The sequence below is a fragment of the Emydura macquarii genome, unplaced genomic scaffold, assembly GCF_026122565.2.
Source record: "Emydura macquarii macquarii isolate MOO-44397 ecotype Brisbane River unplaced genomic scaffold, CSIRO-AGI_Emac_v2 contig_2422, whole genome shotgun sequence".
In the NCBI taxonomy this organism is placed as follows: Eukaryota; Metazoa; Chordata; order Testudines; family Chelidae; genus Emydura; species Emydura macquarii.
In genome coordinates, this window is record NW_027132559.1 from 32,097,386 (window position 1) to 32,124,924 (window position 27,539).

At 39.8% G+C, this 27,539-nt stretch overlaps 1 protein-coding gene and 1 non-coding gene across 2 annotated transcripts; both read left to right on the forward strand.

Annotated features, from left to right (window-relative positions):
- Positions 1-4,072: 4,072 nt before the first annotated feature.
- On the forward strand, positions 4,073-27,539 carry HEPACAM2 (HEPACAM family member 2). The gene is made up of 9 exons (XM_067561697.1): positions 4,073-4,151; positions 10,943-11,293; positions 12,216-12,500; positions 16,805-17,101; positions 24,211-24,336; positions 24,421-24,445; positions 24,566-24,603; positions 25,200-25,273; positions 27,426-27,539. Exons 1-9 carry the CDS (start codon positions 4,073-4,075, stop codon positions 27,537-27,539), a joined length of 1,389 nt encoding a protein of 462 aa, XP_067417798.1.
- On the forward strand, positions 6,515-6,678 carry LOC137162509 (U1 spliceosomal RNA). The gene has a single exon (XR_010922386.1). It is a non-coding gene; the product is annotated as a U1 spliceosomal RNA (small nuclear RNA).

Below are 27,539 nucleotides of genomic sequence, written 5' to 3' on the forward strand. Positions count from 1 at the left end.
CTACATATATGGTGTAACATACATTGACGGGCGCATATACATTCCACTGGGGTGCCCCAAATTGGAGTTGCTTCACCTCTGCCATAACACTCTGTTGATGTGCCATCTTGGCCACCTTAAGACTCTCCACATGGCTTCCCATGGCTTCTGATGGCCCCATCTGTAAGCCAAAGTTCAGACCTATGTTCACACTTGCGACCTGTGTGCATGCACCAAGACACCCCATGTTAAGCCCCTCAGCACTATAGTATCCCTGGAGACCCCACCTAGACCCTGGGCCTTGATCACCCTGGACTTCATAGTGGAACTCCCTGACTCTGACAGCCTGATGGTGAACTTCACCATCATAGACCAAGTGACCAAAATCATGCACTTCATCCCCTGTGACCACCTGTCCTCTGTTGAAATAGCAGCTCAACTCCTGGTGGTGCATGTTATCAGTTTCCATGGCTTCCAGACCATATCATCTCAGGTCAAGGTCTGCAGTTTGTCTCATGCTTTTGGCGCAAAATGCTCCAGTTACTGAACATTCATGCTTTTACCTCCTCCACATACCACCTCCAGACAGATGGGTGAACAGAGAAAGTGAACGAAGTACTAGAGCAATACCTAAGGTGCTTTGTCAACTATCAACAAGATAATTCAGCTTAACAAAGAGAAAGTTAAGGGTTAATTGAGTATAGTCTATAAGTAGCTACATGTGGAACAAATATTTAATAATGGGCTCTTCAATCTAGCAGAGAAATGTATAACCCGATTCAATGGCTGAAAGTTGAAGTTAGACAAATTCAGACTGGAAATAAGGCATAAATTTTTAACCATGAGAGTATTTAATCATTGAAACAATTTACCGAGGGTCATGGTCAATTCTTCATCATTGACAATTTTTAAATCAAGATTGGATATCTTTCTAAAAGGTATGCTATCTGAATTATTTTAGAGAGGTTCTATGGCCTGTGCTATGCAGGAGGTCAGACTAGATGATCATAATGGTTCCTTCTGGCCTTAGAATCTGTGACTCTCAGAAGAACTGGTCCTCCCTCCTGCCTTACGCTGAGTTCTCATACAACAATGCCCACTACACCTCTGCAGGGCGGAGTCCCTTATTTGCAAATTATGGGTGCCACCTCCAGGCCTCCTCAAACTCAGTAGCCACTGACTGGATCCAATGGATTCATCATATCCAGGAGGATCTTAAGAAAATGCAAAAAAGGACTACAAGCGGTATGCAGACCATTCACACAAGGAAGGCCCAGCTTTTGCAGGGGGCCAAAAGGTCTGGCTCATGGCAAAATATGTCCAGATGAACAGGCCATTCCAAGCTAGACCACCAGTTCCTTGGACCATTCCAGATTTGTCAGCAATTAACCCCATTACCTTCAAATTGCAGGTCCCTGGTCCCTCAAGATACACCCTGTTTTCCTTGTATCCCTCTTGAAGCCTTACATAGAGGATCCCTTTCCCAACCGGTCCAAACAGCCACCCTCACAGTCCAGGTCCAAGGGCATGAGGAATATGTAGTCCATGCTGTCCTCGACTCTAGAGTGCAGAGGGGAGACTGTACTACCCCATAGACTGGGAGGGCTATGGATTTGACAGCACTCCTGGGAATCTGCTGTCTATGTCCATGCCCATGACTTGGTAAAAAGGTTTCATCAAGACCAACTGGACCTAGACCCAACCTGGAGGAAAGGCACCCCTGAAAGATCGAGGTAATGTAAGGACCTGTGGGACTAGAACCCAAGTCTGCAGACCCTGATGTAGCTGATGGTCCCCTATCACCACCAGGAGGCCAGGCAGGGCCACATCCAAGGAGCACTGTGGAGATTAGGCACCTCAGGAAGTACCACCCAAAGGAGCAAGAGTGACAACATCCTGTGGCCCTCTGCTTCACCCATATTTACTATTTAACTCTGAAGGATGACCCAGGACGTTGTCTGGAAAGCCATGTAGACTTCTGCCTTGCTGTGGTTTCAGACCTAATCTCTCTCAGCTCTGCCTTGCTCTCTGATCTTCAGTCTCTGACCCCAGTCTGACTCTGAACCTCACTTTTGCCTCTTGATTTTGGCCCTCACAACTACTCTGATCCCTGCTCACCTACCATCATCTCATGGCCACCCCTGGACTCTGTACCACCAGCCCAGCAGTAACCATTAGGTCAGACTACCTACACCCTGGTCTTTTACAGGCTTGCTCTTGTTTTTACAATATAAAATGACTATTCCAATCTTTTCTACTCCTCTGAACTTCCTTTGTCCACAACATGTTGTTTAAAACACCAAAATGGAGTTTATCCCACATCCTTTTTTTATTGATTTCAGTGTCAAAACTCCCATTCCCTTCAATCAGAAATGAATCAGGTCCTTACAATCAACATTTAATCATTTCTGAACCAGATTCCAAAAAGAAGTAAAAATAAAGACTCCTAGCTTATTATTAAGAGGATTAATTTGAGGCTATAAATCACAGCCCACAGAAGGGAGTTGTAGTACAGACACTATTACATCTTTTGTGACAGTGCAGCATGTGCTCTTCTTCTGCTGGCCAGTGTAGGGTGATGGTGCCATGGCCCCGTGTATCTCCTTCCATCCCCTCTGGGGACACTGTGACAGCTGCAGCCATTGTCCTGGAGCAGTCTTTGTGCTCCCAGAGCCTGATCCTACAAGGTACTGAACCACCCCTGAAGGGGCTGAGTGCCTTCACAGGGGTGCTGGAACAATTTGTATAGTGGGGGTGCTGAAAGCCATTGAACCAAACTGTAAACTCTGCATATAATGGAAATGACCTCAAGCTTGGGGGGGGTGTGCAGCAGCATCTGCTGCACCCTAGTTCCAGCACCTATGAGCTTTCAGCTCCCATTATCTTCAGGGAGAGTTGAGAATGCTTAGCACCAGGAGTAGCTCAGCACCTTGCACAATTGAGCCCTCTGAACACAAAGACAGGGATTGTCCCTCTCCACAGCACAGGGAAGTAAGTGAGGTGGGGAAGGGTTCCTTGCAACCATTCCCTCCCACACAAGGCAGGACATAAGCTAGCCCAATATTTGAGAAATTTATTTATGACTGTCTCAGTGCTATCTAATGAAAACTTAATATTTGTTATAACCACCTGTATAGGTGCAAATATTTGCTGTTAGAAATTATTGCACATGGAAGGGGGGCCAGGAGATGGGTTGGCTGGTTTGTGGCTCATTAGACTTATACAGTGAGTGACAGCCTTGAATAATATCCAGATTGTATATGAGTATTAATTTAAACTGCGGTAAATTAATGCCGAATAAATATTGACTGGCAGCTAATTTGGCAGTCTGAGTAAAATTTACACTTTTGGTAGAGGATTCTTTGTTAGAATCCACCTCGCAGACATCCCACCAAAACTTCACACAGCCATGGGGTAAAAAAGCTCATAGGGAATAAGGCCATCCCAACATAAACATTATTTTGAAATATTTTAAGGGAAATATAAAAAATAACTGTAGAGCAATAATTGTTAGGAAGAGTGCATTTTACAACATAACTCACTACTATATTAATTCTTTGTCTGAATATTGTTTTGCCTTTTTGGCTAAGATCCATTGTAATAGATGTTTAATATCTCATATAAACGATAGACGGCAGGAATCCTACCATTGCAAGGGGCTCATTGGGATGATCCAACAGATTTTTTGCATTTTTGACTAATAGGTTCTTATCTGAAGTTAGCATATGTATCTAGCAGTCAGTGTTTTTTGATTCTGTAACTAACTATACACTGTATAAATATCTGTATAAACTTTACTCACATTTATTTTTATTAAAGCAAAGTGATTAATACCCTATACCCATTTATCACACTCCATATTTGCTGTGAATTTACCAGGGCAATATTATGAGAGAGTCACACGCAATGAAGATGTTGCGTACTAATCTAACAGGTGTTCCCACTCCCTGTGTCCTTTGTATACACATATTCAAATCACACAAGGCAGTAGACAGGATAGGGTCTGTTAACTCATTGCTGATTTCCCTGGCAAATAAACCAGCAGCTGCTGGACCAGGCACTGACTTAGCACTGAGAAGAAGGTGATATTTGCATGGGACAGGATGCTTTCATGGAGCCCTTTAGCAACACATATTGTGACTTATATTTTGCACTATATTTTCTCCTTTTAGGTAAGATACACTATGTATTATTATGGTTTTTTATTTTTCACTCCGGATGTGTGATGCTTAAAAAAAAATAAGGGAATTTCTGTGTTAAATTGTCAGATTTTTTTTAAATCAGCCTAGAAGTTTGTAACCGAATAATAGATCTTGTTTTAGTAAGAAAAGCAGAAAGTCTGTAAACTTTAATCATACACAAATATTGTACATAATTTGTTAGTAAAACGTGGACATTGAATGTGTGAGACATTTTCTAATTTTTACTAAGTAGTGTATAATATATCATACTTTCTTTTTAATGACTGCACCATAAAGATGATGATAATTAGGTCTCACCAGCACCAATCTTGCAAACCTTTTCTAATTTGAGTAAGGACTTAGCATGAGTAAAGATTAGCAGGGTCAGGCCCAAGCTTTAGCACTGCAGTTATTGCTGTTATCTATTCAAAAGCATTTTTGGAAAGTGGTTTTCTTTTGCAGAACCATAATGGTATTGTTTTTTAATCTCGCCATATAATATGTGATTGTAAATATTTAAAATTGAGACTGCATGATTTAAACATATTTTGGAATGATATTTTGGTAAGGAAGTTCCTGACAGAAAAAAAAACAGTTTTGCTCCCTAGGTAGCCTGAGGGAAAGGTTCCACAGAAAATTGTATCTCAAGGAAAAAATATCTTCTACTTTGACTTTTTTGCACTCTTATGTTTTACACCCTAAAGTAGGATTCTCTTTTCTTGAGGATGGGGGGGGGAGGTTGTTTGTTTGTTTTTAATATTCATCACTTAGCATCAGTATAATTTTATTTTTGGGCATATAAGGAAATTTAAAAGTTTTTGCTATTAAAGCTGAAGAGGTTTGTAACTAACCACCACCAAAAGCTCTAACTTGGTTATTTGGTGAACCGGAGAATATTTAACGGTTAGTAATACTTTCTGTTCAGCATCTTGGGTTTTATTTTTATAAGTATACATTTGTCATCCATGCATTTTGGATAAAATTGGATGTCCCATGAACTTCCATGACAGTCTGTTGTGATTAGATATTAAATAAAATTCTACTTTAATCTCTCTAACATTTCTTCTACAGCTATTTTAGCGTTAACTTCTGTTTTATTTAGATATTTATGTGATTTCAACAAAAGGAATATATAATATTGCAAATGTATTGTATCTTCATGTAATATAAAAGTAAGGAATATTTGCTTTACATTGCTTTCCTATATCTTTGTGAACTTAATATACGGTAGACTATTTTGCTAGACTTCATCTGTCAGTATTTGGAGTTCAATCCTTTGTGAAGGAGAGTTTCTCTATGTCAGGTCTACAGGTTTATATCCACAGAGTTCCCCTTTCCCAGTATCATTGCACCCTCAAAATTAAGATTACTGATTTGGGTTTTTTTTAAATAACACCTACATTTTAAGTGAATGCAAAAAGCTGATATTTCTTACTTGCAGTTATATCTGTATTCATCTTTGTTAGACCAGTTAACTAAAATTCTACAGAAGATCAAAATTTACTTTTATATTAGCATTTAAATATAATGCCTTTCAGTAGACACATACATCAGGAAGGCACACTATACATTCTCAGCTACAACGTGCATTGTTTTTCATCACTACAAGGCACAGCTGGCACAAGGCATAAGCCGAGTAAGCAACTGTGTAGGGACCCAAGCAGCTCAAGGGACCCCCTTATTTGTTTTTTATTATGTGTTGGGAGGGTGGGATATTCCTGATTAAGGCCCCCAATGAGCTAGCACTGCCTTTGCTGTACAAGGTTCAAATTTTGCAGTCCTGAAGGCCATAATCCAAAGTCCACTGAATACCATGTCAGCCTTTCCAATGACGTTAGTGGGCTTTGGCTCAGATACTAATCAAGCCAAACTCTCATGGAAGTCAACAGACATTTTACACAGTTAAGGACTGCAGAATTTGGTCCTATAAACACAATATGTAAACAGTGTGCACGCACGCACTCTCGCTTTCTGGCCCAAATGACCCAGCATTTGGATATTTTTTTAAAATATTTGTGCTCAAAATTGTTTTAGGGAAGTTCTATGGCTTGTGTGGTACACAAGGTCATAATAGATGATCATAATGATCTCTTCTGGCCTTGCAATTTATGAATTTATGAATGTGTCTGAACTTCTGGCATCATAAATACTAGGGGTCTGACATGCCACTGCTTTGCAGCATGTAAATGCATTTACATCTTTGCAAAATGGGTGTAAAATGCTCCATTGGGAATTGGTAGCATTTTACACTCACTTTCCACAGGGATAAATGACTACACAGGATGCAAAGCTGTTGAGAAACAGACCGTCGGTTTTTTTTATGATGATAAAGTGATGAGTGCTTTAAAATCCAGAGAATTACCTGGCAGGGGAGACATCATGATCACATAAGGGATTTTCCCAGGGTGAGGCTCATCCATTGCACTGCGGGTGTGCTGACCCCTGCGATTTCCCCAGATGCGGTAAACTCGACTGCATAATTTGTGGTAGTGGGGGACTGTGTTCGCGCCCTCCCCTGGTTTAAAAAAATTAAAAAATAAAGAAACCTCACTAGGTAGGTTTCCGTTTATGCAGTCAACTCAAAATATGATGTCATGGTTTTTATTTAAACTGAAGCTGCATACTTTGTTTTCTGTCAACAATGGTTCTGTTGTGCTTGCTAACACTTTGAAGAGTGATAGGGAAGCAAAACATAGATTGCTTTGAGTTCCAGCTGGAGGTCACTTTGGTAAAACTGAGTGTGTTTATAGTCAATATAGAAAAACTGGTTTTAAGAAGCCTGTGTTACTGGAAAAATGCATGTTTTATTTAGCAAGCTATACATAGTGATACGTTTACCTTTGGAATATTCTTGATTTCTGCTTGAGATAAAATTACATGGCTCTGTAGAACAAGGAAATTTTTAAAATAATGCCTTTAAAGTTGATTTCATTATATATTCTAGGCGTTTCATAAAGGTATCTTCCATATTGGATGTAGGAGCAAAATTAAAATTAATGCATACTAATGACTGACTAAACAGACAACCAAGATTTTCAAAAATGATGACTTAAAGCCAGGCTTTAAGTCAATTTTTAGGCGTCTATGGGTATATCTAAACAGTAGCTGGGACATGTAATTCCCAATTCAGGTAGACATACATGCACTAGCTCTGCTCAAGCCAACACCTAAAATAGCACTGTCACCATGGCAGCACAAGCAGTGATTTGGGCTAGCCATCTGAATACAACCATGCTTGACCACTTGATGTACGTACACAGGTGGCTCACCTGAGCCACCATCCCTGCCATCAGCCAGACTGCTGTTTTAAGTGCTAACTCAAGCAAAAATGGCATATGTGCATCCACCCAAACTGTGAATTACACCTCCCAGTGTAGACGTAGCCTATAAAATAGGTAGCCTGGTTTTTTAAAATGGTGAGTACCCAGTAATCCAATTGACTTAAATAGGAGCTATTGGCTGCTCAGCACTTTTGAAACTCAGGCCATTTATTTAAGCATCATTTATTTATTTAAGGGATTTAGAAGCCTAAATGTAAGTATATTTTTTAAAATCTTGGCCAACTTTGATATTTTAAGTATTGTAACTCCAAGCCCCTAAGAGCCATTTTTCCACACTGGAGGTATTCTATCTATCAAACATACCATCATTATTGTGAACAATAGTATATTATTCCTGGGATTCACCTAAGAAGTGGTGAGTAAAATCTGCAAAAGCATCAAAGTGACAGGAACCAGATTCCCTTTGGCTTTTAATGGAATTTAAGTTCCTAAATTACTTAGACAAAACTTCCAAAAGTGCCTATCTTCAATAAAAGGTCAAACAAAATGGTACATGAATCCTTAGGGACATGTTAAGTGCAGGCTTCTTGGGACTTTTGCCTGATGGGAACATCAATAAGAAATGAATAAAGATTTGGTCCATTGACTTGAGTTCAACATGCTATTTAGTAGCTCTTTGAATATGACACGGTAACATCAATGTAAAGTTTCACCACAATAAGATTCTGTTGCTTTAATTTAATTAGATGTACAAATGTTGGAAATGGCTCTAATATTTCAGACTGTGCTCTGATGAAGTGCTGATCTCTATTTTTCCAGTGCCAACAGTCACCCAATATTGCTCCCATAAAACATGAACATTTGGCAGAACACCTTTGTCTAACAACTTCTCCATTCCTCACTTCTGCATGGCCATACAGAAGTTCCCACACTGATTACACCTGATCAGATCATCAGAGCATACTTTGAGAGAACAGCAAAGTTTGCATTTAACCTGTGAGAGCCCCACCCTAACAGACTACATCCCTGCAGCCCATTGTCTCGAAAGAGGAAACAAATGTTGCTTCCTTAATCTCCCCCTCTGCTTTGCTAACCAATATTCCTGAACTGTGGCTCAGTGGTCCAACAAGATGATGTGAGGAGCCACTGCTCTCCATGAATTAACTGTGGACAAGTTAAATACCATCTATTATCTCTGTCCCTGCCTCTCTTTGTACTCCAATACTAATAGGATTTTTCAGTCAGAAGTCTCTTATCTTCTTTGTTCTATTTTAAAAGTCTTTGTTACTCAGTTGTGGGGATGGCCTTTGGAGCAACGCTCCACTTCTTGGGTAAACACACACCTCCAACCCAGTTGCGAGGATTAGATGTCTGAGTAGTGGAGACTGGGTTTGGCTAGGTGAGAAGAATGAGATGGGGACAAGGAGCCTGGGTGGGAAAGAGACAGGATTGGGGCAGGGACAGGTTGGAAGGAAAGGGCAGAAGGGATCAAGCTTAAAGAAAGGGGGGAGAAGAGTCTGCGCACACTGCTCTCCAGAGTCAGGAATAGAACCCAAGATTCCTGAGCCTTACCATTCGTCTGCAGTTAGCCAATGTCTGTGAAACCCACGGGCAAAGTGTCTCATCACCCTCTAGTGCTGGTCCACTGAGAGGAGACAACCTACTACTCCTATGAGTTACTGCTTTAGCTCTAGTGACAGAGGTGGATGCATAGCTCTACAGTGGATCTAAAGGTTCCAATCCTGCTGATCACCACATGGGTGTCCCATGAAGTGTCCTTGTTTGGTGAAGGCCACCTAAATACCCCAATACCTTCACTACCAATATAAAACCCCCTCCGACTGCACACCCCTAGTTGTTGCCTACCATTCCACACTGGAACTAGGGTGAACAGGTGTCCTGATTTTATAGGGACAGTCCTGGGGTTTTTCTTACATAGGTGCCTATTACCTCCAACCCCTGTCCCAATTTTTCACACTTGCTATCTGGTCATCCTAACAGGAACCCATATGGTCATCATCAAACAACTACAACCGATACTGGATGGGGACCCCCATCGTGAGAGAAATCTTTCCTGAATCCCCTCTTCTGGCCTTCAAACCCCCACCCCCCAACCTCTCTAAGCGCACTATCGGAGGCAAGCTCCCCACATACCAGGACACACCAATTCAAAGCGCATCAGATGCTACCAGAACAAGATGCAAAATCTGCAGATACATCTCCACTGCTAAAATGATCGACACTCCCCCCCCCCCCCCCCCCCACACACAACACAGTTTCAAGATCCATGGGTCCTATACATGCCTATCACTATATGTAGTGTACCTCATCCAATGCAATAAATGCCCCAGTAGCAACTATGTGGGTGAAACCAATCACTACGCTCTCGAATGAACTCACACAGGAAAATGATAAAAGACAAAAACACCACATCAAATGGTGGAGAACACTTTTCACAAAACAATCACTCTATATCTGACCTAGTCAAAGGAAAACTGCACAACACTTTCAAAAGACAAGCCTGGGAGCTTAAATTCATACTTTGCTAGAGATAAAAATCATGGACTGAACAGACACTGGATTTATGGTTTATTACAACAATCTGTAACCCACTAACAACCGCTCCCAGTTGCTTCCTCCCACCCCTTCCTTTCCTCCCTATGATTGGAGGGGTGTTAACAGGCCACTTCACCTTGAATTGTCCCTTGAAATATGTGTTAACTACTCAGGCTAAACAATCTGTTCCAAACTTGTATTTAGCAATGATACTTTGAGTTAGGCCAGGTCTACACTACAGACCTATATCAGTATAACTATATTGCTCAGGGGTATGAAAAATCCACACCCCTGAGCAACATAGTTATACCAACCTTTACACATACCCCGTGTAGACAGCGCTGTGTCAACTGCAGCGTTTCTCCCATCAACATAGCTACTGCCTTTCACAGAGGTGGATTAACTATGCCGACAAGAGAGCTCTCTCTCTTGTCAGCATAGAAGCGTCTTCATTTAAGTGCCAATGCAGCATTTTAAGTGTAGATTTGCCCTTAGTTTCCCAGACCTGAAGAAGAGTTTGTCTCTCTCACCAACAGACGTTGGTCCAATAAAAGATATTACCTCACAAATATTTGAAACATTTTCAACAAAGGAAATTATAATAAACACAATATTAGAACACAATCTTAGAACTCCATTTCTGAGTTCTGTCAAACTTTTAAAAAAATATCCGACTCTAGGATGAAAAGTGTCATGTCTAATTTCAAGCAAATCAGTGTTATTTTGTGTAAGGTAGGAGAAATGGCTTGAAAATCAGGCCTATAGAATCTGATCCAACTCCAACTGAAGTCAATACCAGTCTTTCCATTTGCAACAGTGGGTGTTGGATCAGGGCCATTTTGAGAAGTTAAAACCAGCCTTAACCGCAACAACCACAGCTCTATAAGAGTTTCCATTTAGAATTTAGAGTGTTCCTAGTTTTGTTTTCTTTCCATTTCTATGCAGGTATTTGTTCTGCACTAAGGTTGACGGTACCATCACATACTATACATGGCATTGAAGGACAACCACTCCATCTTACAGTTGACTACAATTTCAACACTACTGCTTCTGAAATTCAGATAATATGGCTCTTTGAGAAACCTCAGAGTATCCCCAAATATTTACTCGGCTCTGTGAATCAGTCAGTAGTTCCCGACCTGGAATATAAACACAAGTTTACCCTCATACCACCTAATGCATCTTTGATAATTAATCCATTACATGCTACCGATGAAGGCAGCTACATTGTAAAAATCAATGTCCATGGAAATGGGACAATATCAGCCAATCAAAAGATTCAAGTAACTGTTGATGGTAAGTCAATAAAACACTGTATTTTAGTGCTACAAATAAAGCTACAATTTTTGCGAAGTTTCTAATCAACTGGAATCCAGCTACAGTTCCATATGAGTCAGTCTAACTGTGCATGAATAAATCTACTGACTGAAATTATTTTATGCTTATTTTCAAAACTGCAATAGTTAATTATTAAACAAAATGTGTTTATTGATTGGTACCTTATTAATTCCAGGAGTATATTAAATTGGGTTTGTAGACATCATATAACTATTACAAAATTAAATGGACTATAGTGATCTCAGAAAATAATCTGTTTTCATAAGGCTCAATTCTGCCACCCTTATCACCTTGAGGCTGCATTCAGTTTTGCATGAACTTTTTTCTGTACCTGGAAACCTGCCTTTGAGAAAACTCTGAAGGCAGCTGCCTGCTAAGGATTCCATGCTGCCTCGATGCTGGTAAGCAGGTGGTCCCAAGCCTAATAGAGAAGATGATAAGTTTTGGGGGCAAGTTTGGCCCTGAATGTAGGCCTATGTGGTTCATTTTCTCTAGTCCAATAGGTAGATATGAATATGGATCTGTTATTCTCCTACATGTATAGCTTCCGTTAATGTGGGTGGAAGTTATACATGTACAGAGGAAGAAGAGCAGGAAATGGAAAAATGTATGCAGCATGAATTTAATTAATTATTCTTTCAAATTAAAATGGAATATTTGTTTCCAGTCATTGTGTCATAACGTCAGCTAGTGTATATCATCCTAGCTCTGTTGAAGTTACTGGAAGAATGCCCATTTGCACCAGCTCAGATATGACCCTTTGTTTTTAATGTTTAAAAGGTTGACAAATGCCATTTATATCACCCTGGCAGTAAATGACAATCTCCTAATATAAATTGCAAACCTTGTTTATAACTATTTATATCTGTTTTTCTTACAGTTCCTGTCACAAAGCCAGTTGTACAAATTGAACCTTCTTCGGGGGTAGTGGAATATGTGGGGAACATGACATTAACTTGTACTGTTGGAAAGGGTACAAGGGTAGATTATCAGTGGATGAAAAATGGGAAACCTATGCATGCCAGTTCTACTTACACCTTTTCCTCAAACAATGACACACTTTTAATTGTCCCTGTTGTGAAAGAAGACATTGGGAATTACAGCTGTTTGGCAACCAATCCTGTGAGTGCGATGGAAAGTGAGATAATTACACCAACTATATTTTGTGAGTATATCAAATATTCATGCATGCTTTCGTCTAAATGAGCTCCCTGGAGAGAGAACCTCTGACTATGGAATGAGCACAAAGCAATTAATTCAAGTTTATATTTTGGCTTTCATTGACAGTAGATTAGTCTATAACAATCCATCTATACCTTCTCCATGATGATATAATTTAGAATTTACTAAATTTGATGTGGTTGATAAAGATCAGCTTAAGCTGCATAATTAAAGTCTGGATTTTAGACACCTCAAAGTGTAGAGTTCTTCAAATGGATGTTTTTTGTTCAGCCCATTATAATAACGGGTTGGCCACAAAATTTAGATACAGATCCAAGTTCAAATTTCTAGCTCCCAGAGGGGTGTTTGTATCTCAGATTTTGGTTCAAGACCCTCTCTAATAGTTATTATTACCATTTACTATGTATATAGCATTATTTGTGTTCATGGTGCTTCACAAGTATATGTAAAAATAATAAGAGACCTGATTTAGCTTACATTGGTTTCACACTAACGTAACTCTACAGACATTAAAGGCATAACTCCTGATTTACACTGATGTTCATGAGTGAAGAATCAGGCCCAAAGTCCCTCTCCTGAAGGTCTAGCAATCTAGGTTTCTTATCCTGAAAATACACACATGCTTATCTTTATGCCTGTGAGTAATCCCTTTTAATTGAAAGGAATTCATGTGCATAAACATTAAGCATGTGCATATTAGCAGGATCAGGGCCTAGATTATATCTGTAACAGCATGACAAAAAATGACAATAAATCATGTTGTGCAAGGAGTAATGCATTAAAGTTATGCAGTTAATTAAAAAATGACAAAACTGTGACTGATAAAAGACTGCTATGAAACATTCTACTGAAAAAAACAACAGCATTTAAACTGACTCCAAGCAAACCAATAAAAAGAGCAAACCACTAAAAAGAGCTTTGTTAATTTTCAAGGTGTTGGAAGATATCCCAAAGCAGCATGAGAAAACTGGTAAAGTTGAACAACAGTGGAGTTTATGGATGAAATGAGCTAGGGGAAACATAGGTCTAGCTAAACCCCAATCAAAATATTAGGGCAATTACATTTTGAACCTGACAAAAAGGCACTTATACTTGTCTGAGATGAAGAGGAATGAGCTGGAGGTAGTCATGCCATTACAGAGAAGTTGAGCTTCCTTGCACACCAAGCAGAGTACCCATGATGGTGGCCTGTGAAGTCAAAGAACCAGTCCTGGTAGATTAATAATTTCCATGCTGAGAAAGAAATCAGTTTGTCTATTTATCTCCACCAATAAGGGAGCAGATTTTCAAAAGCTGTGTTCACTTTTGTATCTGTACAACCCTGACTGCCATGAATTTTTGGCATCTGAAAAGCACTCAGACTTTGCCGGTGCTTCTGAAAGTGCTACCATATTGCTTTTCGGACCTTGATGAGAAATGAAGTGGCCTTACATACACATTGAACAAAGAGATAACAAAACACTGGATCTAGGCTGAGACCCACTATATCCAGAGATATCTTGACCTTCTTACAACAACACAATAACACCAATTCAGTCAGTGATAGGCTTTGAGATGTATATCTTTCATTGTTGCTACCATTCTGATTTATCTATCATTGCCCAACACATTCTGTTAGACAGCAACATTGGTAGTTGCCACATCCATGCAGTAGCCTCCAAAGAGTATATTTGCATTGGTAACTACAAGGGAAAGGGACAGATGCATACACCTAACCTGTGGCCTATATTTACAGCTCCAGTACTCTCCTCCACCATATGTAAATTATTCTATGGATGTGAAATATCAGCCATGCCGCACTTTCCTACATGCTGGGTTTTATTTTCAGAATCAGGTAGCATACTGGTTCTCTTGTCTGTGTTAATTAATTTTCATGAAAAAAACCTGACATTCCAAAGTTACGTTATTAGTGTCAAAGTATTTGAAAGAGACTTATTTTTTATTGGCTGAAATGTTTTGCAGTTTTAAAAGTACTTTGTTTTTCAGTTATGAAAATGTTTCATTTACTAAAAACTTGCTTTTATCTTTGCACTGCTGAGGGTAAGATTTTGCAAAATCCTAAATCTTGAGCCAATGGCTGAGAGAGACCAATATTCTTGTAGTACTTCCCATGACCTAACTAGTGGTATAGCTCAGTGAGTTATGTTTTCAGGTAAGATAATTCAGAGTAACATCTCTCTGCCAGTAGTTCACAAATTTTCCGTGTTCCAGTTACCAGTTCTCAATAACAATCTAGTACAGGTCCCAAGGTCTATCGGCACCATATGCCATTGCTGCGGGGGAGTTACTATATGTGATAAAAAAAGGTCACTCACAGTAAATATCTGCCATCTGCTCAGAAACTAGATGGATAACAGTCTCATGGTGATAGGAGCAATTGGAAGTGTTCCCACAGAGTACTAAATTGTTACTTACAATGGGTGATTTATTATTTTACAAGACATTTAGTAAACAGACTTCACTGAAACATGAGACTCATTTCTGCTGAGAACGATACTGGAAAAGAGAAGTGGAGACTGTGGGATCCCAGAAAGGCACTAGTCTGCTGTTATACTCTGAATCAAAAGGTTCTTCATTGTGTTCATCCCTATTCATTAGCATTATTTGATGTCTCTATTAATTGTACTAATAATGCACCACAAAGCACTTAACAGTTAAATAACTTCATTCAGAAATAAATCAATAAAAGATGAACAAAGAATTGATTAGTCTGGTGGTGTGGCTGCTGCAGCAGAAGCTGTGGTACTATGTGGGAGATCTGAGTTCAGGAGATAAATTGCGATTTCCTTCTTCTGGGCTTCTGAGAAACAGAACAAATTTAGACCTAGACAGAAGTTGCTGATTCCTCTGCTTCTGACAATCTCCAAATGGAATGGGTGACAAGGGCCTTTAAATGAAATCCCTGTATCTGCCTTTGCTACCTACTTTGTGGGCACTGCAGTACATGTGTCAAGGAGGAGGAGAAGAGGTAAGGGAGACCATGCAGTGGGGTAGTCTGGGTGATCATATGATTTTCCACCCTGAATGCTGGTCTCCAGAACAAGATTTGATAGTATGTTTTAAGGGATTTTTTTTTTTTTTTTTTTTTTTTTTTTGCCTCTCAAACATATTTCTCATGTAGCACTTCACAGTGCTTTCTTCATGCTTCTGAAGCAGTTTTTCTAATGCTTCCTTATTTAGAAGTGTAATTTTGTCAGTATTGATTATTTATGAAGCACTATAACGGTGCACTGTGTCATTGTACTGAATATTAACTCAGGGCCCAATCTTGATTCCACTGCAGACATGGCAAATCTTCCATTATCTTCAAAGGAGCAGGAGAAGATCCTTAATGAATATTCATGTATTCATTCACTGCATACACAGATTGTTCATATTCTCGTTGAAACTATATCTGGGAGAATTTAAAGCCCAAGGTAGTGAGAGTAAATGGGTTGGGTGAGAACTACCAAACGGTTTCAAAAAGCAAGTTCATTCTTAAGATTAGTAGATTTTGAGTGTTTTCGTTTGCATATAAGAAAAAAAGTTGTCTTTGAACCTGACTCAATAACAACAACAACAAAAATCTCTATGGGCTTCTGATCCTTGAAAAGGGGCTTATACTGGCTTCCTGGAAAACTCCCCTGCCTAGAGAAAAGCTCAGTCATAATGGAAACCCACAAACTAAAAAGGTGAACACAGCAAAAGCCAGGGGAGGAAGGTTAATGTTTGCTTTAAAGATCATTTATGAAAAACAATTGTCTGAAGTTATATAAGACACACTATGCTATGTCTGTCTAAGGGAAGGATAGTTCCGTAAGCAAGTATTGTATGGTAAGTACTGTGATGCATGTTTACATAGTATATTTCAGTGCTACTTTACTGATCTTTATGTGTAAACAGAGATAAATGCCAAGGTTACTGGCATAACTTAAGTATAAAGGGTCAAATTCACCCTTGTACAGACAGCCGGAAGGCCTAGGGCTTCATTACACTACATTACCCTACGCTGTTTCAATCCCACTGAAGTTTTTTTGAGGGCTTTAAAGAATGCATAGGCTTTGTGCTGGGACTCGGAGAATTCCACCCAAACAGATATTAAGTGGGTGTATTCTGTGATAAGACTGATACAAATCTGTCCAAATAAGGACAGATTAAATGAACTGGTAGTCTTTTAATCAGAATAATTGAACCTAATGGAAGCCTTTTGAAAGGTTAAGTCTAACTCTTAAAAATTTCATGGATAAATATATTCTTTGATTTTAATTTTCTCCATTATGTTAATTTTTGTTGTTCATATTAATACAGATGGACCTTATGGACTTACAGTTAATTCAGACAAAGGGATGAAAGTAGGGGAGGTGTTTACAGTTGACATAGGAGAAGCTATCCTGTTTGATTGTTCAGCAGACTCAAATCCACCAAATACTTACTCCTGGATCCGAAGGACTGACAATATTACACGCGTTATCAAATATGGACCCCATCTGCAAGTTGTATCTGAAAAAGTGGCCCAGACAACAATAGATTATATGTGCTGTGCTTACAACAATGTGACTGGAAGACAGGACGAAACTCATTTCACAGTGATAATTACTTCTGTAGGTAAGAACACAAAATGTATAACAGCAAATGCTGATCTAGTATAACATAAACACAGTGCCAACCTAAGGGGAACCAAACACCTGCAGTGCTAGCCAGGTAACGAAAAACTACATTGTCTTGATATTTTGAATTTCCCTGTCCTCAGCAAGAGGGTGGAGACCAGAGGTGAAATCTTGGCAATAGTAAAGTCAAAGGGAGTTTTGCCAGTCACTTCAATAAGGCCAGGATTTCACCACACTTGTGTCTTGTAATGAACTTGGGGTATTGAGTAGAAATGCCACTGCTCTCTACCATAATGACCCATTCATGAAGCAGAATTAATAAAAGTTTTTTACCATCTGTGCTTGAGAGTGTTCAGTATGAGAAAGGAGGCAGCAAAAAATACAGTGAGCTCTACTAGTTTTGCATTGTCATGTAGGGCACCTGGATTCTATTCCAAAGCCCACTTTCCCAATCACTCTATTAGCAGAGGCTGTGACGGCTATGCAGGCAGTATGACCAGCACATGGTATGGAGAAGATGATGCCTTTAGTCATTCAACAATGACTGGGAAGGCCAATTAGGGACCAACAAACATGGGCATCAAAAAGGCCTGTGGGATTTGGTAAAACAGAGGTCTTAGTTCAGTGTGTGATAATAGAAGCTCTCTTTGCAGCAACATAACGGTGGTTTCATTAAAAGATACATATGGAAGTTATTTTTCTTTCATGTGTTCTTGTGTAGGTTTATTCCTAAATATGGTTGCATAGAGTTTCTCCTTTACTTTCAGTACATAATAAATTTAGGTCCTGTATAATATTATGCCAAAATTAAATGACTGCAAAGCATTTTTTTCCAGAGAATCTCCATGAAAAGCAACTGTAAACAGTTCAGTGCTACTGAACTCTGAAATCTCCTTCTATTGCCTCTTTATTATTAATTAGAAAACGTATTTTCTGAGTGGTTAATAATTTAATTACTAAGAAACAATAGATTTTTTTCAGATAATGTGGCCATATTGCTAACATACAGCAAGATGTCAGACTGTTGCCTTTTAGAAAGTTTAACAAACCTGTTTTGCTGGTACCAGACAAAGAACTCAGACATTTATTATCAAGATAAACAAGGACAGCAGGTGTCTATTGTTCAGATGGATTTAATGTAATCTTCACAAATGAAAGCTCCATGGTTTCAAACACCCTGGCAGAAAACAGGTTACAATTTTTCAGTGGAAATAATACAGTTTAAAATAAAACAATGTGATGACTAGAAGTGGGGGAGGGCGGGGGAATGCAAACAGAACTGTTGTGTTCCATTAGGAATAAAAATGGCATTTTTCCTGAAAGTGAAAGTAAACCTGGACTCCTGCAGTGTATGTGTGTTTATATAAACACACTCACAATAACTGGCAACAATTTTGAGATTTGTTTTTGAAGCCTGCAAAAAAAGCAAGGTCCACATGGTATATATTCTATGTTTAGTTATACTTCAAAAAATTGCAGAACTCCTTTTTTAAATGATCTCACAGGTTTTTAAAACAACAGTTTGGAGATAATTAGTTTATCTTATTTGAAAGAGAAGACACCCAGCTTTTTCCATTTTATACCATTTTTCCTGTTTCTTAAGATTTGTTCCAGCAATACTAAATCCTGGCCCCCAGTCTGCACTCCTTAATTCAGGTAAAATTCCCTTTAACTTCAGTTGGAATTCTGCCTGAGTGTGGCCTCAAAGATACACACACCCAGTTAATTTTTCCCTGGGGAGAAGTCTTTAATGGTAATTTTACCTGATTAATGATTACTTTCCAAAGAAAATAGTATGTATCCCTGCTCCTCCACTATCCAAGATAGAGAGCCTATGCAAAGCCTTGCACAACACTTAAACCTCAACTACAGCATTTACACAGAGTTTGGATGTTGCAGAAGATCTTATGCAGCTTCTCTGCACCTAGGGCTGAAATTCACCCATACTGTTTTGTACACATGTCCACTAAGACCAAGAGAACTAAAAAGAGAACAGTTATAAACAGTTCATCAAGTCAGCTGAGGTGTTCTTTTTTGGCCAAGATGAGTTAGAAAGTTAGATTTTAAAATAAAGGCAACTATCTCATTATGGACATGATTCTGCAAGGTGCTGAACCCTACCTGCAGGACTACCTTGTAGGACTGAGCCAGGATGGAATAATGTTACATTTATGTTAACAACACGTCTGTTTTCAATACAGATTTTGGTAATGCCTTGTAGGAATGAATTTGATTTGGATATAAAAATGAAGTTATTCTTTCAAAGAGTTGCTTTAAAGACTCATCTGGTTCCCCAGGCTTCTGGGTGAGGGAGAGGTTTGATTGGGAAAGAAGGGATTGATGGGGTGGAACTTATTTTGGGTGAATTGTGAAGGTTTGTCTGTTGCACATGTTTGGATTAATGCTCATGTATTTAGCCTTGTAGCTGACTGAGGGTGAAACTCTGCCATGCACAGAAGACCAGCCTCAAGCCAATTTTACACTTGATGTGGATTTATATGGTGCATAGACCTTGTGTTGGCTGTCTACACAGGAATGGATGAATTTCACCCATAAGCAGTATGAGAGGTCCAGGTGAAACTTTGAGAGCGTAGGGGTACAATTTCTAAAAAGGTTTGAAAACCCCTGTATTAGCACAATCATCCTCTGCTCTTCATGGGTATATAGCACTTTTCCTCCCATTTATCTCAAAGCATTTAACAAAGAAAGGTAAGTATCATTATCCCCGTGTTATAGATGAGGAAACTGAAGCACAAAGAGGTAAAGTGACATACCTATGGCTACACAGCATGTTAGTGGCAGAGTTGGGAAGTAAACATATCTCTCTTCACTTCCAGTCCAATGAGCAATCTGCTGTACATTCATTTCAGCATGTAATATGCTAAAGAATTCCCACATCTGTACTAACAGAAAGGAGACTGCAGCCCTGATACATGTACATGGCTCTGAAAGCTAGAATTGATCAAATTATGAATTGTGACATTTTTCAACAAATTTTGCCTCTATTTCTGTTCCTGAATAACTTGCTGACCCACCTTAATATTGCAAATATATTCCTGATTAACATGGACTCACAGAATAGTTCAGGCAGACAATTTTTCCTTGTCTCATTTACAAACTATTGACTTCAACTCCTTGATATTTGTTGTTTGTGATAGGTGATTAGTCACCCAAATCACATGATGTCATTTCTAATTCCTGACTGCAAGACTGGAACTTTAACACTGAAGAATAGCAAATATCATGTCTGATAGTGCTAAAATTTATAAAACTGGAGTTTTGTGAACATTTCCACTAATAAACCATCAGTCAACAAAATACTTTTTGATATGTAGCCCATTGTTGAGTGTATGTCACCCATCTTTCTCTGTGCCCAATCAACACGGGATATGAGTGTGTTATAGTGGCCAGCTAGGAAACTTAGTCCTTTATCTCAAGCTGTAGCAACATATACCCTCAGCTCTTGAGATATTGGTCCAGTCCCCAGAGATGACCGATATGCTGTATTATTACAAACATATATAACTCCACAAATATATCCATTAATCACTTTTTGTAGTATTTGGCATGAGTATTGGGAGCAATGCTGCACCCGTTCCTAATCCACGTTGGTTTCACTTCTCCCAGAGTCATTCTTTATTTTCGGCTGGCACCTTTCAGTCTGCAAACAGTCTGCTATATTACTGTCATTATAATTCCCGGCCCTATTAGCAATCCCCAAAATGGACCCACTGCACTTTACAAGCTATGGCATATGGTTATAATGTTACTGAGTATAATCAATCAAGCACATTTGCTGCTCTGTGATGCCATGGATACCCCATATCTCTTTTATATTTGCACGTGGTGAGATATTTCATTTTATTTATTTAACTAAGGACAAACTCTTTGAGAGACAAATAACATTTGCACTGGTGCCTGGCAAGTTAGCCTTTCATGCGTGAACTGGAAAACATACACAGCATAAGCACGGCTGGTGAGTTATAGTTCTTGTCAGAGGTCTGCCCCAACTGTTCAGGAGACCTAATGAGCTACGGGGGAGGGGGAGAGCAAGGAATATCTAAAAGCTGGATTCAAATGGTTTTTGTATTTAAATATAATGCAAGTGGAATACGCCATCTCTAAGAACACAACAGATTTTGTTTGCATGTGGTTTGCTGCAAACAGGAGCATGCATTGGCTTTCTCAAACTTTAATCCAAGATGAAGAGTCTTTAGGTACATCTACACTGCCATTAGACACCTGTGGCAGTCCCATGTCAGCTGTCTGGGGTTTGCGGGGCTCAGGTTACAGGGCTGTTTAATTGCAGTGCAGACATTCGGGCTTGGGCTGGAAGCTGGGCTCTGAGATCCCGCGAGGGGGGAGGGTTTCAGAGCCTGGACTCCAGCTCTACTCTGAACATCCACAGGGCAATTATACAGCCACATAGTCCAATCTATGTGAGCACAAATCAGCTAATACAGGCCAGCCGCAGGAGTTTAATTGCTGTGTAGATATACCCTTAACATGCAAACCTATTGAAATACAATCTAAGGGCTTGTCTTCACTTTCCTCCAAGATTCGGCGGCAGTCGACCGGAGTCACGCAAGCTACGCAAAAAACGTGCGTAATTCCCGTCGGCTTCTCTGCGTGCCGTCTTCACTGCACTGCACCGACAGGAACCGTGTTCCCGTCGACGCAGCGCTACGCCACTTGAGAAGGTGGGCTTAATACGTCGATTTCTGGATCAACTGAGCGGGTCTTCATTGACTGCTCAGTCGATCCAGAGAAGTGCCACCATCAGTGAAGACATAGCTATAGAAACCAAGACAAGGAAATTATATTATGACTCTCACTGTATTAAGTATTGTAGTATAGGTGCCACTCGGTACATGCGGTATATTGCTCCAGCAGATAGGCCCAACTTGGTGCTGAGTTGGCTTTAACACAGCCCTTACTGACCATCTGAATGTTATGGTAACATAGTAATGTTTACTCTTTAACTGGAGTACAAAAGGCAATGTTTACATTGTAAGAACAATCATACCACATGCCCAGTAAGAACATTGTTATATGAGCTGGTGGAACTGCTCAGCAGCCTGGGGGGCTAGTAAGTAGCACCCCATAAAGTGTTATAGTAGCATGCGTGCTGCCTCTGTTTGCCCTCACTGAGGCAGAATGCACTCCAGGAATCCCCACTGGGTTTTCACCACACCTTCCCATGGAATGTGCCTAAATGGAGCAATCAACCCCTCATTGAGATAGGGCCTATGTTTTCTATTGGCAAACTAAAGACAGTGTAAATCAAATAAAAGGCTGTCTGATATTGACACACACAAGACCAGAGTCCGAAAGAAAAGTAATTGCCTGCCAAAAGTCCTCTGATGGTTTTGGTTTCAGTGCTGTGACTGAAATGAGGAAGTTCATAGTTCTCCTGTTTGGAGACTGAATGGCAAAGTTCAACGCCAGGTCTTTCCAAGCAATTTGTCATGCTATACATAAACATAAAATATCTGCAAAACAGAATGTCAGACATAACCTGTGACAAGAGCTAATAAAAGTGGTCACCCTACAGCCACGCCTCAATGAATGAAACTGCCTGGAGAAACACTATTTTATCCTATTGACATTTGATCAGATAGATACAATAAGTCTTTACCCCTAGTGTAATTCACCACTTGCCTTTTAAATAATAAAACCAGATGTTCAGTTTCTTGACCTGAGACAACTGTAAATAACTTTCTCCCTATTTTTTGGTGTGTCCAAAACACTTGAACTATGATTTTCTCTGAATTGTGGATTATAAAGTGCTTTTAAAATTCCCTGTCGCATATGTGCCCCAGACTAAACAAATACTAAGGCAAGCATCTGCCATTGGCACTGCGGGGTGTTGTTCAGACAGCATTGTGGTTCGAACTCTCAGCATGCATACTGCCTGAGTTAGCCAGAATTCCTCCTGAGTTTCCCTGGAAGGACACATCAGAGAGATAGCTCTCGTACCCTTTAAAAGATGGCAGTGGGCTTACTGCTCCATGCCCATCTAGTCTGTTAGCCAGGGCACAGGAGTATGAGACAGCTAGTGCCAAATGAGATGCTAGTAAGGTTTGGGGACCATACTACCTGATGAGATTTTTGCAAGGCCTCTTACTCACCTATGCAGGGCCTCGCCACAATCTGGCTCTGCAACTCAGAGTTGTGCTTCCTGCTTCAGGAAATGATTCTGAAATCACTATTGAATAAATGTCTGATAAAAGACAAAGCTTAGAAAAAGAGAAACCATGCAAAATGGGAATGGCAAAATTCCCACTGACTTCAGTGGGGACAGGATTTCCCCCAATATGTTTAGGAGAGAACTTTTTAGCAGCTGTCAAATTCTGGTCTTGACTTGCAGACCCAATGGTTTAATAGTATGTTATTGTCTGTTAATATTATTTACTATACATGATCATGAGGACAATGATAAAAGACAAACAGTTCTATGTTCATTTTAATTAAAGCATCTCTGTTTAGAAAGTGGTACTAACTGAGGGAGGGAAAGAGAATTTGGCTGTCTTCCATATGGAATTGATGTATCACTGAGCCTTGTACATGGTGCTTAGGTAATATGGTGATGGGCACATAAAAATGTATCTATTGTAACAACGATTTACATAGGAAGAAGGGTTTTGTGTTAATGCACAGGATTTGAACTAAGAAAATCTGGTTTCTAGTCCCAACTTCACTAATGACTTTCTGTGTAATCTTGATCAAATAATCTGTTCCCTCTGTAGCTCAGTCTCCCTATGCATAGGATAGGACTATTTACATACTTCCTTGTGGGGGCTTTTTTGCATTTGGTGCTATTTGCCATAATGCTCATAGTGGCCTCCACCTAGTTCCAGCCACCATACATGTTTTGGAATGGTTTCTGAAATGCACATAATTATTGTATCAAGTTGCCATTTCAGTTATGCCTCTGAAAAAAATGTTGTTTTACTTAGCTTACAGTAATACAAGAATTATCAATGTGCAAAATTTGCTAGCCACAAATTGTGTCTGGAGACACTTCTTCAGTGAAGATGCAATAACAGGTTATATATAGTGAGGGACCAACTATGAAGACTATGAATCTGTTCTTCTTTGACACAGGACTGGAGAAACTTGCCCAGAAAGAAAAACCTTTGTCATCTCTAGCAGTAATAACTGGAATTTCATTATTTTTGATCCTGTCTATGTCCCTTCTTTTCTTATGGAAAAGATATCAGCCACATAAAGGTAGGTGAAACTTAAACACACTCTAGACGTACTTTCTGGACATTGTAACAAAAAGGTTGATTTTCCTTTATCTCTTCTTTTCAGTTATACAGCGGAAGCAGCAGAGCAGGTAGTAAAATAAATCATTCGTATAGCTTTGTGTCTTTCCCAAAAAGAGAGGGGGGTTTTGTTTCAGGCTGTTTTTCTTTGCCGATGAGATCAAACTGAAAGTCATGTGTATGTTTTCTAGGCCTGGAGCAGATTACAGAAAGGCACAGACATTCTCAGGTAATGCTAAAGAATGATAGGGAGCATAAGGCTAAATTCCAGCCTCAGCACCTGAGGAACAGAACAGGGCCTTTTCACAGTGCATGGGGGAAAGTATTAGATCATTTCGGTGGTCGGATACTTTAGTGGTGGACACGGTATAAATACCTAGATAGATTAGCTAAATTAGATGGAAGCTTCCTTCCTTCCACAGACCATGGAGCAGCACAGAGATGCTTACCCATGTAGCTAATTATTCCCCAGCATAGGGAAATCTTCCCCCCCCCCCCCCCCGACCAACATAGGGAGAATGTGAAAGGCGGGTCAGGGAAGGGGTGCCAGAGCACCACTACTGCTCTCCAGTTATTTTCAACAGTGTAATGGCCCCTTGGATGCAGCCAAGCACAGTTTTAAACAGCAATGCCGCTGCTCTACGTTGTTCTGAGGACTCAGTCAGCTCTAGGCAAGGGTTGGAAAGACAGAAGAAAGCAGAACTTTCAAACTCGCCAAATCCAGGGGGGATTCAAAATTAGGCCAGATAAGTTTGCCTAGCCCTAATTAAGTGTACTTGTTTGCATTTATATTATCTCTTCATACCATTTTTTTTTTAATTTTAGGGCATGAAAATGCTATGGATGATTTTGGAATATATGAATTTGTTGCATTTCCAGACCCCACTGGTGTTCCTATGGTATGTGTTTTTAAACAATAAATCAACTTAAAAATTTAAACCAACAACTTAAGGCTCTATTTCATTCACTAAAATGTATGTAGTATTTACACTAGCATCTTTATGCAGCTTGCTCAAAAGGGCCACATGAGATGCCTCTTTGGAGATATTTCAATGGTTTATTCATCAGCCTTCTTACTCAGACTGCTTACTTACATCAATGTTAAGCAGCAGATACATGCCCAGTTTCAGAAAGGTGCAGAGAAGTTAGTTCTATTAAGCAATCCTACGTTTAGGCTACATCTACACGACAGCACTTACAGCAGTGTAGCGGCACCAATGCATTTTCTCCACGGTAGCACTTGTGGTGGTGATGCTCTAAGCCAACAGGAGAACTCTCTCTCATCAGTCTGATAACTCCTGCCTCCACGAAAGGCAGTAGCTATGTCGGCGGTAGAAATAGCGTTGTCTACACCGGCGCTCAGGTTGGTGAAACTTATATTGCGACAGGTATGGATTATACCCACCAGTGAGTGACATAAGTCATACCAATGTAACCTGTAGCGTAGACAGGGAAAACAGTTAACTTTAGATGTGTAGATAACCGTAGGCTACTCCCCTGTGGCTAAGAAATCAACTATAGAACAGCATTGTGGTGGAATTTTTTCCATTGGGCCTAATTCTCATTCTCACCCAGAGCACTTCCCACCTCTCTGGCAGTGGAAAGGAGCCTTAAAGTGGAGGTTTAAGATGAAAGACCACTTTGCACTGCCAGAATGGTGTCAAGTGACCTGAGGAAAATGAGAAACTCCTACTGAGTTTAGGAGTGAGAGATTGAGGCTGTCAGGCAATATAAGGTGAGGCATTAGCTCTTCAAGGGCTAACAATTTCTGGAAGCAGAATACTCTCTCCTGTACAAAGATGGCAGCAGCAGCATTAATACAGTCAGATTTTATTAATTATTATTATTATTTTGCATCTGACTGCTCTTAACCCTGATAACGAGGGGAATGTGGCAGAGAGTAATGCCATGTTTTGGTAAGGCCCAGGATGTCAATGAAATGATCGGGGAAGTAGACATTGATTAATAAACCTCTCTCACTGCTGGAGCAAGCAATAAGGGTGGAGGCTTAAAGGGTTCAAAGGTTGTACTAAAGGTTGATGAAGAGGATGAAGGTTTACAGCACCAAAGGTGAAAGCGTTACAGAAGGAGGAAGAGCATCTAAATGCTCATGAAGGTAGGAGGGATGTTAGGACCAGGGTTGGAGTTAGGGGTTTAGCCCAGTTCAGCAAGGTACTTAACACACAAGTAGATGTATTGACTTCACTCGGGCTAGTCATGTCTCATACTCAGACACATGTTTAAAAACCTTACGGAGTCTGGGCCTTACAGAGTAAATAAGGAGAGACTGTCCAGCAGAGAATTAGAATTAGAGGCAGTGGGATGGATTCTGGAATGGAAGCAACTCCACTGTCTTCAGTGCAGTCACTCTGGATTTACATCAGGGTGGCTAAGATCACTATTTAACCCACTGCAGTCATATTGGGCAGTAGGAAAGGGACATTGAGGAGAAAGATGAGTAGTTCAGAATTGGAGTTTGGGAGTATATTGAGTGAACTCTCTTTTGGTGAATCCAGGTGTTGTAGAGATGAGAGGTAATTTAGTGGGGGCAAACTGGTATATGTATCTCATTAACAAATTTAACGTTTTGGTACATTGCTAGCTCACTGCAGCTCTCCTTGGATTTATGGAGACTGCAAACTTCCCTGACTTTCTTAGCCTTTTTTTAAGTATTTATTTAGTATTTATCCTGAATCATTTCCTTGACTACTTTTCTCCTTTGTTACCAGCTTTTATTTACCTGCTTATTTCTCCTTTATTATATGTGGTATGGTAATGTGAAGTACTTTTTACCCTAAATGCACTAAATGCATCCTGAAATTTCTGAGTTTTTAACTGCATTTAAGCCTACGGAATGCCATATCGTAACTATGATAAAACTCCCTTCCCCAAAATCAAATTGAAACTAATGAAATTGAGCTATGAAATGCAAAATAAAATCAAAGGAGAGCAGCTGTCCTAAAAAAGAAGTTTGTTATTCTATATGTTTGGTTCCTGCGCCAGCTTTTCCCCATCTGTCCTCATAGCAAAATTATTGCCTGTTACTTTTAGGTTCCAAATCAATCTGTTTCTGGCTCTGACTTTGTCCAAGGACAGGATTTTCATAGTACAGTTTATGAAGTTATTCAACATATTCCAGAGCAACAGCAAGATCAGCAAGAGTAA